Source organism: Alexandromys fortis, unplaced genomic scaffold, assembly GCF_014885135.2.
Source record: "Alexandromys fortis isolate MF-2015 unplaced genomic scaffold, M_Fortis_MF-2015_v1.1 scaffold_12, whole genome shotgun sequence".
Classification (NCBI taxonomy): domain Eukaryota; kingdom Metazoa; phylum Chordata; class Mammalia; order Rodentia; family Cricetidae; genus Alexandromys; species Alexandromys fortis.
In genome coordinates this window covers 4,842,109-4,858,228 of record NW_026067937.1, presented here as the reverse complement: position 1 = coordinate 4,858,228, position 16,120 = coordinate 4,842,109, and the positions used below count along the sequence as shown (strand labels likewise).

Here is a 16,120-nt window from a genome sequence, read left to right as displayed (position 1 = left end):
ACATCAATAGAAAGGAACTAAGACACCCTCCGAGTGACTGTCCCCCAAACGTACCCACGATCCTGCGAATTGGGTCATCAGGACTGACCAGGGCCTGAACCTGGCCCTTGAGCACAGTCTCCTTATTGGTGGAGAATGGAGAGGATCCACATAGGGAGAGGCAGCTTCTCACCTCCAGGCACACTTTCTCCCCAATGGACGTCAGAGCATCTTCCAGATGGAAGGAACTAGAACAAAGAAGGGAAAGGGAGCCAGGAAAACAAAGCCTCATGATACAAAGTGCTAGTCACTTGCCCCGTCCTGGCAAGAGGGACAGCACCGAGTTTTGTGGGGACTTGTGGCTCTCTTCCCTGTGCCTTCACCTCCTAGACTGTGCATCCCTGGCTAATCATACCACGGTGGGTTTTGTTTGTCTGTCTGTTGACAGGGTATATAGCTGAGGATAACCTTGAACTTTGGATGCTCCTGCCTTTACTCCCCAAGTGCCGCGATTACAGCTGTGAGCTACCACACCAGGTTTTATAGCACTGGGGATGAGGGCTACATGCATGTTACACATATACATGTTAGATGTGCACTCACCAACAGAGCTACATCCCCAGGCCTCAGAGCATAGGGTCTTGCTCATGCCAATGTGACAAAATAAGCTTTGGACCGACTTATATCTTCCAACACCTCAAAGGAACACACAGAAACCAGAAGTTTGGTAGCTATGGGACAAGAGTAGGGATAAACCCTTTCATTGAGTCCTTGGTTTCCTTTTCCCACATGGAAATCAAGCCCAAAACCTCATTGATGGTAAGCACTTTGCCAACTGTATATCTCCAACCCTCTGCACCTGCTTTGGTTTGGTTTTTGAGACAGGCTCACAGGTAGCCAAGGCTAGCCATGAATTCCTGGTCCTCTTGTTTTACCTTTTAGGTGCCAGGATCACAGTATTCGCCACCATGACCAGCTGACATTAGACATTTTTAGAAGAAACAATCCAGGGGGCTGGAGAGATGGCTCAGTGGTTAAGAGCACTGCCTGCTCTTCTGGAGGTCCTGAGTTCAATTCCCAACAACCACATGGTGGCTCACAACCATCTGTAATGAGATCTGGCGCCCTCTTCTGGCATGCAGGCATACATGGAGACAGAATGTTGTATACATAATAAATAAATAAAATCTTAACAAAAAAAAAAAAAAAAAAGAAAAAACAATCCAGAAGAGAAAAACAAACATCCTTGTCTCCTTGGAGGAGCTGTGAGACAGGACAGGCTCCTGCTGCTGCCCCTGGGGGTGTTCTCTTCCCAGCTGTGGGCTCTCAGCTGTCTGCGGTTGCAGAGCAGCAGTCTCTGGACTTCTGGAAGTAGGGGGCAGGCCCAGGACTCGCTGCTGCTGCTGCTCCGTACAGCCTGAGCAGCCAGTGCTCCCAAGGAATCTGCTCTGGCAGGAAATGGAGGGGACAGCAAAGGCTGAACCTGGGGACAGCCTCAGCTTAGGCCTCAGTTCAGCAGTGTCCTTGGCTGAGTCAACCACCTGTCCCACCTGTCACGACATCTGAACATGGCCCACGGGGCACTGACCACACCTACACACTGTACAAACTCAGTAGTACAATCCTTCCTTTTGTAAGGATGAGCCAGTGCGACTCATAACTTCAATCCCAGCACTCGGGAGGCAGAGGCATGTGGATCTCTGTGAGTTCGAGGACAGCCTGGGTTACAAGAGCTAGTTCCAGGACAGGCTCCAAAGCTACAGAGAAACCCTGCCTCGAAAAAAAAAAAAAACAAAGAACAAAAACAAAACCAGTAGCTCCTCTCTTCCTGCTGCCTGTGGATCTAGATGTAGAACTCCTGGCTTTCTCCAGCACCACGTCTGCTTACGTGCTATCATGCTACCCCACACCTCCCATGATGACAGGGGACAGAACCTCTGAACTGTATGTTTTTCTTTGTAAGAGTCGTGTCTCTTCACAGCAGTAGAACCCTGACTCAGAGAGCCAAAGAGCCTCTTAGAGTCTCTGCATGAAGCCTTCTCAAACCCAGGGCTTTCTGGAAGTATTCAAAGCTAGGTCTGTGCTGTGAATCATGGGAATCACGTCTGGCTATGTTCAGGGAGCACCTCCTAGATATTTTACAATGTGAAGTTTGAGACATGATCAAATGACACATTCTCATGGCGGGCACAAGACTCCTAGGAGGTGTGTGCAAAGGGCAGGGAGATCAGGTTATGGGTGTGCCCTGGAGGGTAAAGTTTGTTTCTTCTGTGATCTTTCTCTCCCAAGAGCCACACTGGACCAACTGGCTGTCCTGGGGCCGAGGCATAGGTTACACTGGTTTTGTAAGGCTGTGGTTTTCACTACAAGTTGGTAGTAAAAGCAATTCAGTGGGTGGAAGTCGGTGGGGTATTTTGTTTATTGTTTGGTAAATAAGACTAGGTTAGAAAGAAAGAGGCTAACACAGGGTAAGCTCCACCTTGGGAGACAGCTACTCAATTCCGTGTGTGAGGGTGTACAGGACTCGGAAACTGAATTACTCACTGTGGGTCCTGAGCACAGACATCTAGAACCACAATCCCTAAGAGTCTTGTTAAACCTACTGTTCCCTGAAACTTGGGGCATGACAGCCATGACTGAACTGCAGGTAGGCAGAACATTTTCTAAGCTCCTCAAGGCCTTGCACTGGGAAACTCCCATGGTGCACTACAATTCCATCCAGTGTAGGGTCCCAGTCACTTACGGCAGATGCATGTCCATTAGCAGAATCTTCACCGTCATCTTGAGTTTCTCAGCAAAGTCAGCGTGGCCAGAGATTCCAGGTGCAGCGGTGCTGAATGTGACGAGCAACACCGCTCCCAGGACGGCCAGCTGCTCCAGCTGCAGTTGGAGCTCTTGGAAACGAGACTGGTCCATCAAAAGGGTCTGCAATGAACACACACGTTACTGCCGAGCAGAGACTCACGCTGGCCAGCAGACGGCAGTGGCGCCACGCCTCCGCCTGCTCTGTGGTGCCCCCCCCCCCCCCCCCCCCCCCCCCCCCCCCCCCCCCCCCCCCCCGGCATTCCTTTCGGGGATGGCAGAGCTCTAAGCATAAGCTCAGGCAGGCCTGGAGACAAATCCTGACTACTCCTTCACAGCAGTGTGACCTCAGGTAAGCTTCCTTTACTCTCTGAGGCTATGCAAAAATGGGGTTCTCTTTATACAACTCCTTGAAAGAAGAAACCCGACCGGCAGGGGCGTGGCTGAGAGCCACAATTTCAGTAGAAGGTCCAGTGGTAGGAAGGGAAGGGTGAGATGGAGCTAGAGTGGCCAATACCGGCCCACGTGTCCGGACCGATGGTCCCAGATTTGAAAGGGAAACATCCAAATCCTGTGACCCTATCTTTGTCCCCACAAACCAGGAAGTCCCTGTGCCGATAAAAGGGAAGAGTTCCTTGAAGCAGAGCCTTAGTACACACAGCACAAAGGAGACTCTCACTGGGCAAACTGGGCACGGTGGCTCCGCCTCTGAACTCCACCCTCCGCCCCCACAAACACACTCAGAAGGCTGAGTCAGGAGAATTGCTGAGTCGAAGGCCAGCATCTGTGAAGAGAGACCCTGTCTTGGGACCACAAACAATAACAACAAGCACCTCAGTTAGGGAGATAAAGAAAACAATAAAAAATGACAGTGAGCAGAGCTGAGGGCCACTCACCGCCCCTGAAGGTGGACTGCCTCTGGCATTAAAGAACAGTCTTTTCCTGCCAGAGACACCACAGTTAAAGAGCCCAGATCCCAACTACTGGAGACGGCGAGGACTGAGAGAAGAGCAGCAGGAAGGCTAAGTGGATGTTGATTGATTCAGCTAAGAGGTTTTTGATTGTTTTCTTTTCTTTTGGAGGATTAGGGGTGTATGGAGACAGGATCTCACCATGTAGCTCTGGCTGTCCTGAAGCTTACTTTGTAGACCAGGCTGGCTCTGGATGCACAGAGATCCACCTGCCTCAGCCTCCAAAGCCTGGGATTAAAAATGTGCACCACCCACACCTGCCTTAGATCTGAGTTTTACAGGCTAATCAAGCAAGCTTTAGAAACCTGCTTTGCTGTAAGAAGCTAATCCAATATATTAGCAATTTAGGGTCAAACCAGATGGAGTGGACTATGCTTGTAACCCTGGCATTGGGAAGGCTGAGTCAGGAGTTTGGGGCTAGCCTAGGCTGCAGTGTTGAAAACAAAAACAAAACAAAATGGAGTCAGAGCCCAAACTTCTTAGAAGATAAACAATCTCTGAAGACCGCAAGGCCTCTGTCATGAACAGCTTTGCTATAACAGACTTTCCAGCGGCCTCTTTCTGTCTCACTGCTAACGTGACTGTGACCGTGATACCACTTGACTTTGGCAGGACCTGACTTAAGGATGCAAAAGCTCTCCACGACTAAATGCCAAGAACAGAAGCAGTCCCAGGGAAAACCACCAGAAGCTTTCCTGCCGCTCCTAGAGCCATGCTTCCCAACAAGCCAGCAGCACCTTGAGGGCCTCTCACGTACCGCAGGGCAACCAGAGGCAAGAGGAAAGCTGGCAGCTTCTGAAGGAAAGATTTATAGAAGCTGCAGGAGCTGAAGCTAGAAATAGGAACAGGAGCTTCAAAGAAGACTGCGGAAGCCACACACCAGAAAAACGGAGACTCCCTCACCACTCACCCCCTGGCATGACTGCTGCAGCTACAAGTACTCAGAAGGCCCTGGGTCCGGCCACAGTGTGCACAAGATGCAGTGTGGAAAGAAGCAGCGTGCACAACAGCCAGAGTGGAAACAGTCACAGCGCTTGTCTGAGAAGGAAACGCAGTGCACACAGAGCGATACTGACGTGCTCCTTCTGTTCTAAGTTAGGAGGCTGCCTGGGAAAGAGCTGTTTTCAGTCCACATGACAATAGGCATAGACACGACAAAATAGGTACAGACGTGACCTCAGTCATCCCCTGCTACCTAGGAAACAACGCTAATAACGTTTGTGTTACCTGCCCCCCCCCCCCAGTTTACCTTGATATTAAAGATGCTTGGAAAATAAACGCGGGTGATTTCAAAATTTAAATGATCACTAAAACTCCCTCCCGATACTGTTGTGTAAATTGTGTCTTCATTTATTTCCTCCACTCTGGTATGAGAGATAATTTATGTCTGGGCTGGTCCCTGACATAATGGTGCCCAACATGGGGCTGATAGGTGACCACTGAAAACTATGGAAGAGTGACCAGACGTATGGAGGAGAGCATGAGGAAACCGCAAGATAGTTACACCACAGGTGGATCGGTGACTAATGAGTGTTCAAAAATAAGTAGCAGGGGGCTGGAGAGATGGCTCAGAGGTTAAGAGCACTGCCTGCTCTTCCAGAGGTCCTGAGTTCAATTCCCAGCAACCATGTGGTGGCTCACAACCATCTGTAATGGGGTCTGGTGCCCTCTTCTGGCCTGCAGGCATACACACAGACAGAATGTTGTATACATAATAAATAAATAAATATTAAAAAATAAGTAGTAAAATTTTAAAAGAGAGAGAAGCAGGAAATAAAAGTCTGAAGTAAAAATTTGTACATAATAAATATATGGGACAAGGAAGAAGAATCAAATGGTTATACAACTGATTGGAGCTATATTAAAGGACAAGGGAGCCTGAGTATAGCAGCATCAGATACAAAAATTATTTAAATGTACAGAGCAGCTATGCCCTCGGTTTTCCGAGCACAGGACTTTAGATGCTGCAACATGGAAGGAAGTCGGGATAAAGATTCAACAACGTTATTACAATTATGAATCAGGAAGTGTATCTGCAGAAATGCTTCGTTTCTGGATGCTAAGCCAGAAAAGGTTGGACTTAAATCCCAAACAGCAGGAGATATTTCCGTCTGAGCCAGTTAGAAGGGAGACAATACCCTCCATGCCACTGGGGAGTTGCTAGATGAATTTATGAAACTGAGTGGTTACAATCAGTCAGAGCCTAATGACCGAGAGAACTATAAAGAGGAGTCTTCACCTCTCTTGTTAATAACCAGCAATGCTGAGAGACAGGGACGTGGTGATAAAATCCAAAAGGAGCTGAAAGGCTTAAAAGAGGTGGTGACCTCAGTCGTGGATCCGCGACTCTTACCAGAAGGGTAATTCTCTTCCTACTGTCATAGCTGGCTTAGATCTGCCTATGGTACAAGGAGCTCCAAAGGCGAGGCAGACACCCAACATTAGAAAAGAGCTCTCCTTTACACGCTTGTATCAGAGAAGCTGCTAATAGAGGGTGAGAAATGCAAGGATTTCAATTATGTCCTGTAATAGAGCAAAGAGAAGCTCAAAAAAATCTGCTTAGGATACATACTCCCATATCATTTAAGTTACTCAAAAAATTAAAAACTGCTTGTGCTCAGTGCGGTCCAAGGGCTCCATACACTCAGGTGCTATTTTAAAAATAGAGCAATAAAAGCTCTGCCCCCAGGGGATTAAATGCAGATAGCCAAAGCTTGTCTGTCAGAAAAACCCTATCTATTGTAAAAAACCAAATTTGCAAAACAATGTCAGGCCACAGCTGAGAGAAACAGGGCTCAACAAGTTTCTATTTCATATGAAATGCTTGCAGGTGAGGGACCTCATACAGGGGCAAATCAACAGACTTTAATACGGCAACATATGTCCAAATTAATACAACTGCCAAAAAAGCCTAAAATAGGCTTCCATCTTCTAACAGCCAGGCTGAGAAATTGTCTAATATAAGACAAGGACCAATTAAATTATTTCAAAACTTTGTCTCCAGACTAACACAGACATCTAATAGGTTAACTGGAGACACAGAAGCAGGACAGTTAATAAACAGCTAGCCTTTAAAAACACTAAGGCTGTATATAAAGTGGCTCTAAGACATTTTAAAAAGCAGGGTAACAGTGTAGATTATATTCAGATTTGCACAGATATCGGCCAATCAAATACACTCAGGGTCCCCCAAAGATTCCAGAACCCCTAGACAGTAGGCAGCAGTCTAAAAACCATGATGCCCACATTCCCAAGAGATGGGTTGGGGTTTTTGGCCATTCTGTTGGTTATGGATGTTCATCATCATTTTAAGGGGGTTGGTACAAGTTGTTATTGGTCATGATCAGAAAAAAAACTGAAGATTAGATTCAGGGATTTCATTCTGAAAAGAAAAAGGGGAATACAGAACTGACAGGATAAAAGGGTGGATTAATGAATCTACTTTTAAACTAAAAAAGCAACTACTAGTCTTAAATATTTTACTGTAGTATGAATTTTGTATATTAATACAAATCTAAGGTTATTTTTGTTATATGTTTTGTATTTATGTTTCTACTCTTGTTTAAGATATTTTGGTATACTGATACAAATTTAAGGTCATTGTTGTTAGAAAATACTTGTAGGGCCCTGGTCTGCCCTTATTCCTGGGGCGCATCTCGAGGACAATTTCTGGTCAACATGACCAAGCATTCAGCCCTTATTCCTGGGGCGCATACAGTTTCTAGTCAGATGACTAGCATTCTGTTAGTTCCTGTATTTCCCCTGCCGCCTGGTTAAGCATTCTGCTGGTTCCTGTATTTCCCCTGCCCGGCCTGGTGATTAGCTGTAGGGCATTCACTCCATTATTGATATGGTAATTTCCCACCTGCCTGGGCAGGGGTCCTAGTGCTGCAGATAGCTAGATAAAGACTCCCCCAATGCTGGTGAACTGGCATTCACCTGATCTGAATGACCCTGGTCTCTCTGTGTCTTCTGTTTAATCTCCAGGCCTTGCCCTACTCGCATTTGGTACAGTATCGAGGGTGTAACACCAAAACCTGGTGTTACAAATACTAAACAAACATTTCTACCGTGTTTTTTTTTTTTTTTTTTGGTTTGTTTGTTTGTTGTTCAAGACAGAAATTATCTGTCTCTTTGGAGCCTGTCCTGGTATAGCTCCTATAGACTGGGCTGGCCTCGAACTCACAAAGATCCACCTGCTTCTGCCTCCTGAGTGCTGGGATTAAAGGCTACCACCACCCAGCTATATTTCTACTGTTGTCTAAGGTATTGTACCTAAGGAGCTCATTTAACAATGTAATGTAAATTCCTAGACATTGAAAGTTATTACTAGCCGGGCGATGGTGGCGCACGCCTTTAATCCCAGCACTTGGGAGGCAGAGGCAGGTGGATCTCTGTGAGTTCGAGACCAGCCTGGTCTACAGAGCTAGTTCCAGGACAGGCTCCAAAACCACAGAGAAACCCTGTAAAAAAAAAAAAAAAAAAAGAAAGTTATTACTACAAATTATTTAAGATAATAAAAAATGCAGGTTAGTAGTTAGTCACCAATAACAATCAAACTTGTTGTCATGTTAGATATGTTTTTAAGGTCAAACACATATATTTTAGATAGACAGGTGGTCTTCAAACACTTCAGAGATCTACAGGATATGGCATTTAAGATATTTAATATGTTTTAATAAAATAAGGCTTTTCACGACAGTGAGACACATCTGCTCCTGGTAGCACCAATCTACTTCGGAGATGATGGGCACTGAAGAATCTCCATATGGAGTTTGCTTTCTTTGTGGCAAAAGTTAGTCACTGCGCAAAATACTATCCTTGCCTTGACTTCTGACAGTATTCTCTCCCAATTGGATGAGCAGGAAACAAAAGAAAGCAACTGCTGAACTTTGTCAAGACAAGACACTACAGTCCTTCAAAATTCCTGCTTCACAGAGAAGTTTGTCAGATAGTCTAGGCCCATAGGCCAAAGATGGATGCCCCAACATTACAGAGGAACCTTGGGTGACTGTCCAGGCAATCAGATGTCTCTGTCATTTCTATAGTTTTAGAAGTTGTTTGCTCTGCACTTCCTGTTTACTCAAGTAGTATTTTATCCTTCTCACATCTCTGGAATTGAAGACAAGATAGTTATATAATTACAGTTTCCTTTGTTACTAAATTCAAAACAAACAATCTTACATAACAGAAATTTATAAAGGTAAAAAAATAAAAGTTTAAGTTCTTTATATAGAAAGATGTTTTAAGATCTAAAAAGATATTTTTAGGACAGTAATACAAGTTATGACAAAAAATGGTTTAGGATTAAAACTTTAGACTAACATAGGATAGATGATAGATACAGTGCTTTCTCCAAGTCTGCAGAATGCAAATGGACTGGACACTATGGATGTAATTCTTACTTGATAATTGTTGTTACTGTATATAATTTTACTATATTATAGTTAAAATCTTTCTTTTTTTGTTTAGACAAAAAAGGGGAAATGTTGTAGAATAGTCTTTTTGCACACTGTGAAGATGTCACTCTGACTGGTTAATAAAAAGCTGACCAGTCAATAGCTTGGTGAGATTTCTAGGCACAGAGGATGCATGAAAGAAGGAGAGAGACACCAGGAGATACAGAACAAGCAGGATGGAAAATACAGAGATGAGGTAATGAAATCACAAGGCAGAAAGTAAATTACCAGAAATGGGTTAATCTAAGTTATGTGAGCTAGCTAAAACAAGTCTAAGTTATTGGCTGAACTTTCATAATTAATAAGTCTGCATGTCATTATTGGGGAGTCAATGGTCTTGATGAAAAGGTCTAACTGCACTCAGTGATTAAGAGAATTGGCTGCTTTTGACTTGGGTTTGATTCCCATCACCCACATGGTGGCTCACAACCGCCTATAACTCTAGGTCCAGGGGATGGAATGCTCTCTTTTTACCTCTGTGGGTATTGCACTCACATGCATAAACCCACACAGACACAGGTACACATAATTATGAAATAATAAATCTTAAAATAAAAAAAAGCAACCTCAAAGCTCACTTCCCTGTGACATACCTCCTCAAACAAAGCTATACCTTCTAATCCTTTCCAAACAGTTCATAAAACATATGAACCTATGGGGGTCATTTTCATCCAAACCCACACATTGACTGATGGGTAGTCTCATCGTCTGTGGGGATGGAAACATTCTGCAATGACAATGTTTGCACAATGGTGTGTGCTTTTAATTGCCACTCAACTGTATACTCAGAAATGGTAAAAAAAAAAAAAAATGGTGAGCCAGGTGTAGTGGCGCACACCTTTAATCCCACCCAGCACTTGGGAGGCAGAGGCAGACAGACCTCTGTGAGTTCAAGGCCAGCCTGGTCTATAGAGTTTGCTCCAGGGCTATCAGAGAAACCCTGTCTTGAAAAACCAAAAGAAAGAAAGAAATGGTAAACATGGTATAAAAGCACAAGGGGGCCTTCAGGATGGCTCAGCAGGTAAAGGTACTAAGTTTGAGCCCACAAGGCAATGGTGGAAGAAGAGAACAATTTCTGAAAGCTGTTCTTTGACCACACACTCCACACACCTCCCACAACAGCACAAACAAATGTAAGAACAAGTAATTCTTCATACAATGAAAAATAAAATGATTAAGTACTGATCCATGCCATCAAGTGTCTCCATTATGTTCCCCAGAGAAGCCAGACACAAAAGGCCCAAGCTGAACACTGCATTTATAGGAATATCAGAGCAGACAAGTACAGAGACCAAAGCAGAACTGGAAGGAGGAGAAAAGTATGCTGATTGCCAATGCCTGCAAAGGTAGCACTGCCTGAGCCTGAAACACACCAGAAGCCACTGAGCTCCATAAACTAAGGGGGGGATTAGATCCACGGTCATTGTAGCGTCACTCACAACAACCAAATATGGAGCCAGCCTAGATGTCCATCAGCAGCGGAGGGGATGAAAATGTGTTTCACATACACAAGGACATTTCATTCAGCCATAAAGAAAAATCAAATCAGCCTGGCATGTGACGCACACCTGTAATCTCAGCATTCAGGAAGCATCAGCAGGGGAATCTCTGTGAGTCCAAAGCCACTGGACTGCAGTGAATTCCAGGCCACCCAGTGCCACATAGTAAGAACCTCTGTGTGTGTGGAGAGAGAGACTCAGAAGTAACCACTCTTCTCTCTCATAGGCATGATCTACACTGAGGTGTGTGTGTGTTGAAGGAAGAAGGAACTTAAAAGGAGAGAGAAAGCTGGGCATGGTACGTAATCTTTGATATCAGCACTAGGAGGCAGAGACAGGCAGATTCTGAGAGTTCGAGCCCAGCCTGGTTTACAGAGCAAGTTCCAGGACAGCTAAGGGTACACAGAGAGAGACCCTGCCATGGAGAGAGAAGTGGGGGTAGTGAGGGAAACAAGAGAGAATAAAGGGGGAAGAGGAAGAGACCATATTGCAAGTTTTCTCATGTGCACACAGATACAAATACACACAGCAGGAGGATTACAGGGAAAGAAAGGGGGCAAGCAGGAGAGAGAGAGAGAGATGGTAATAGAGATGAATGTGAGCAAAGTGCAGTAATATATACGAGAACGTCACAATGAAACCCATTGTACACGGAAACATTCATAAAGACGTTATTACAATTCCAAATGAAAAGAGGACGTTTTGGTCTGTGGCTTATATCAGAATACCATGATTCTTTCAGAAAAGCTGCGCTGTGTGAGACAAAGTCTGAACGGTTAAGTGCTAGCAGCACCTACCTCGGGGAAAGGTCTCCGGAAGTGGTCCCATTTCAGCAGCTTCAGGTAGGCATAATTCTGGACAGAAACAGGGGTCAGCACTGGAGCATCCCCTGAGCCAGCAGCCCCTCCCCCAGCCGGCAGGGCATGTTTGTACTTCTGAGTCAGAAGGTCATTTGAGGCCTCCTCCAGCCACTGGGTGACAAAGTCCAGGGAGTCTGTGGAAAACAGGGCTGTGTTCATCACTCTGACACTTGCAAGGGCACTTCTTGGAATTACCTTAAGAAAGAGCAGCCCGACAGTGAAACTCAGGATTGAGAATGAACTTTGGAACCCACAGAACTCAATCCAGATCACAGCAATGCTCAGCACTAGCTTCACGACCTCAGACAAGTCTCTCTGAATAGAAGGGGGTGGCGCACGCCTTTAACCCCAGCACTCAGGAGGCTGAGGCAGGCAGGTAGGCAGGCAGATCTCTGTGACTATGAGGCCAGCCTGTTACACAGAGAAACCCTGTACTGAGAAACCACAACACGACAAGCATGACACCGGCTTCACAGGCTGGTGGAGCTCAAGAGCCAGGTCTGCCCCTTCCTCCTTCCTGTCTTCTCTCGTTCTTATCACTGCATCAGATGACTGCAGCTCTGAGGGATGGTCCCCAGACAAACAGGACAAGACACCAGCTGGAGCCCCTGTGTACACTTGCACTGACGGCTGTATCAGTCAGGATTGCTCACAGCCTGGTGGTGTCTGCTGTGTAACTCACCGCATGGGGAGCACGGCCAGTGGGGCCCTCAGTGGTCTCCGGGGCTTGCTTGCTTGCTTGCCTTTTTTTTTTTTTTTTTTGGTTTTTCGAGACAGGGTTTCTCTGTAGCTTTGGTGCCCGTCCCGGAACTAGCTCTTGTAGACCAGGCTGGCCTCGAACTCTCAGAGATCCGCCTGCCTGTCTCCCGAGTGCTGGGATTAAAGGTGTGCGCCACCACCCGGCTTCCGGGGCTTTCTTTAGCCGAGTAACACAGCAGGTCCCCCATAAGAACACAGTTCGGAGTAAAAAGTGCCTCTTGGGAGAGCGGCACCCCTGGTGGAGGCCTCCTTCAGAGCACACAGGCGGCTGGGGCTACAGAAGCTGTCAGTTCTTCCCAGGTACAAGATGCCCTGCAAGTAGCTTTGGTCCTGACTGCTGAGCCATGGAGCCTCACCCTGCCTTTAGTCTTCTAGAGACAGCCTTTCTCTGTGGCTCCAGGCTTTGGAAACCTCGGTGGACAAGTACTAGACTCTGATGACCAGGGAGAGGTCTATGCAGGCTCCTGTTCAGTAATTCAGTGCACCTGAGCTCCTGGGGCATGACTCCAGCATGCTCCAGCCTATGGACCGTGTCCCCAGGTGCCTCCAGAGAGACAATGGTGTGTCAACCTCCTTCCACTACTTCTATTCTCTCTCTCCACACCTGACCCCAAGCATCCACCTGAGGCTGCAGGAACTAACTTTTGGGGCCACTGAATTAAGAAACCTGGAATGTTCGGGTGGAAGCTCCATCCCAAGTCCACGCCTCCGAGAAAGCCTGCCAAACGATGACCCCTCCCCAGAAGTGCTCAAGACCACTCCTGCAGAGAACAAATGTGGTTTCCAGTCTTCCTTTTCTGCCTCCTCTCTGGGGGGTTGGAAAGCATTGCTATCGATTCAACCTGGGTTTTTTCTAATTGGGTTTGATTTGGTCTGATTTGGATTACTGAGAGGCTTATGAAGTCAGGAACTTTCAAAGGCCTATGTATGCCACTGTCCAGCTCAGTCATGAGAAGCCACAGCAGCTAACATGACACCAAGCCAACAATGGAAGGCGCCACTAGCATTCCACTTACTTGGCTGCTTCTCCAAGACCTCCTGAAACTTCTTCCTCTCATACTCGACAGACTGCTGCATGAGGTGCGGCCTAATGCTAGTGATAGCAAAGTTGGCCATGTCTACTTTCATTAGGTCTAACACAGAAAATATTGCCCTGAAAAAAAAATGAGAAGATTTAGAAGCAGGCAGTAGTGACAGAAGCACAGTTTAGAGGAAAAGAGATGCATGTTTCATCCCAGAGAGTTTAAAGGAAAAGAGATCATGTTTCATCCCAGAGAGGGCAGCAGAAGAGCCATGTGATGCTTTAATCCCAGCACTTGAGAGGCAGAGGCAGGCGGATCTCTGTGAGTTAGAGGCCAGCCTGGTCTATAAAGCGAGTTCCAAAATGCCTGGCTCACAGAAACAAAGATATGGCTATCCATGTAAATGGCTAAGANCTCACCAGCCAAGGCTTAATCAATTAATTCTTTATTCTCTACTACCCTATCTCTTCCAGGTTTTTCCCTGCTTATCCTACAGGCAACATAACTTGGAAACTTACTCTTTTTTTTAAATATTTTATTATTTATTATGTACACAATATTCTGTCTGTGTGTATGCCTGCAGGCCAGAAGAGGGCACCAGACCTCATTACAGATGGTTGTGAGCCACCATGTGGTTGCTGGGAATTGAACTCAGGACCTTTGGAAGAGCAGTCAGTGCTCTTAACCGCTGAGCCATCTCTCCAGCCCTGCTTGCTTTGTTTTTATGAAAGGGTTTCTCTATGTAGCCCTGGCTGTCCTAGAACTCACTCTGTAGACCAGGCTGGCCTCGAACTCACAGAAATCCACATGGTTCTGCCTCCCGAGTGCTAAGATCAAAGGAGTGCATCACCCATCACTGCTTAGCTGATGAAACTGAACTCTGAAGGCGTTTGAATTTGTAAAGACCATGGGACTTTTAAAGTGATTACATTTTATATTGTAATGTTAATATTATTGTGCTATATTGAGGATAGAGAAGAAAGAAAGGTTCAAATTGGAAAATAATGTTTGTGTGTCAAGCTGACCACGGGTCAGCTGTGCTGGCTAGTTTATGTCAACTTGACACAGCTAGAATCACTAGAGCGGGACCTTAGTTCATATCCCAGCACGTATGTTGGGAGCTTTCTGACCTCCTCAGGTATCTGCACTCACGTGCGAATTCCCTCGACAGGCATAAGTATAATTTTAAGAAGATAACAATCCTTTCTAAAAAGTAATACAAATTTGGAAAACAAACACATAACTAATGGCTTGAAAGAGTAAAATTTGCCTGGCAGTGGTGGCACACACCATTAATCCCAGGGCTCCAGAGGGAGAGGCAGACGATCTCTGTGAGTTCGAGCCAGCCTGGTCTACACAGCAAGTTCCAGGACAGCTAGGGATACATAGAGAAATCCTATCTCAAAAACAAAACAAAAAGCTGCAAAAATTTAAGGTGCTTTTAACTCCCTTTCCCTCTCCCTCTGATCGTCACACTTGATGCTGCCTTTCCGGCCCAGAGCAGGTTCCTTGGCTCCTGGAGGCCTGAGGAAATACAGGGATCTTAACCTGAGCTGAAGCTCCTTGGTACTCGTGCTTACACAGATCGATTCATTTTCTAAGCAGAGAATGAAAATTAGCCAGGTGAGGTGGCGCACACCTTTAATCCCAGCCCTCTGAAGCAGAGGCAGGAGGGTCTCAGTAAATTTGAGGCCAACCTGGTCCAGAAAAGCCAAAACTACATAGAGAGACCCTGAACAAAAGAACAAAAATTAACTTTCTCCTTTCTTCCTTCCTCTTTCCCCAGTTTCTGTGTTTTAAGAGGTATTTTATGCTCTAGTTCAGTGGTATAATTGCCAATTCACTCTGTACCCAAAGGACAAACTCCTGACCTGCTTCTGAGAACGCCTTCCATTCTGCCTGACCTACACCATGACTAAAGATAGCTAAGTGCCCAGCTCGGATAGCTAAGTGCCCAGCTCAGGAGACAGTCAAGAACCCAAGGCTCAGGGGCTGGAGAGATGGCTCAGCAGTTAAGAGCTCTGGCTGTTCTTCCAGGTTCAAATCCCAGCACCTACATGGAAGCTCACAGCTGTCTTTAACTCCAGTCCAGGGATCTGATACCCTCATGCTGGCAAAACACCAATGCATATCAAAATAACAAGAAGCAAAAAAAAAAAAAAAAAAAAAAAAAAGGCTTGCTGGGTATGGTGGTGCACAACTTTAATTAATCCTAGCACTCAGGAAGGAGAAGCACTTGGATCTCTGTAAGTTTGAGGCCAGACTGATCAACAAGACAAGTTCCAGGACTACACAGAGAAATCCTGCTGCAAAACAAACAAAACAAAAAACCCCAAGGCTCACATGCAGATGTGGCCCTGCACAGAAGCAGGACTAGGATCAAATGTGCTCCAGGTCCACCGCCCTTCAGAAGCACAGCCTTCCTCTCCAGGCTCATGTGCAGGAAAGGATGCATTTGGAGTCCCCCTTCAGCTCACAAATCCATACCAGTCCACTTGTCCTGAGAGGCATGTCATCTCTACTGGAAACACTCCAATCAGACTCTTAAGGCCACCCACAGGGAAGCAAAAACCATCAGAAACCTGCCCATGTGCAACTGCTGACTTACAGTAATCCCAAACATGTTCATACAGTGCTTTCAAAAACCGGGGGCTGGAGAGAAGGCTCAGAGGTCAAAAGCACTGGCTCTTTTCCAAAGGTCCTGAGTTCAATTCCCAGCAACCACATGGTGGCTCACCATCATCTATAATGAGATCTGCTGTATGTATA

At 46.0% G+C, this 16,120-nt stretch overlaps 1 protein-coding gene across 7 annotated transcripts in view; it reads right to left on the bottom strand.

Moving 5' to 3' along the window:
* The window catches only part of Tcp11l1 (t-complex 11 like 1), a 39,176-nt gene that overhangs the window by 4,258 nt on the left and 18,798 nt on the right, over nucleotides 1-16,120 (bottom strand). For all 7 annotated transcript variants that reach the window (XM_050147007.1, XM_050147005.1, XM_050147010.1 and 4 more), the window contains 4 exons: nucleotides 13,346-13,482; nucleotides 11,508-11,704; nucleotides 2,723-2,904; nucleotides 55-227 (listed from right to left, as the gene is read on the bottom strand). In XM_050147007.1, coding sequence (XP_050002964.1) covers nucleotides 55-227; nucleotides 2,723-2,904; nucleotides 11,508-11,704; nucleotides 13,346-13,482 — 689 coding nt within the window. The remainder of the gene's footprint in view (nucleotides 1-54; nucleotides 228-2,722; nucleotides 2,905-11,507; nucleotides 11,705-13,345; nucleotides 13,483-16,120) is intronic.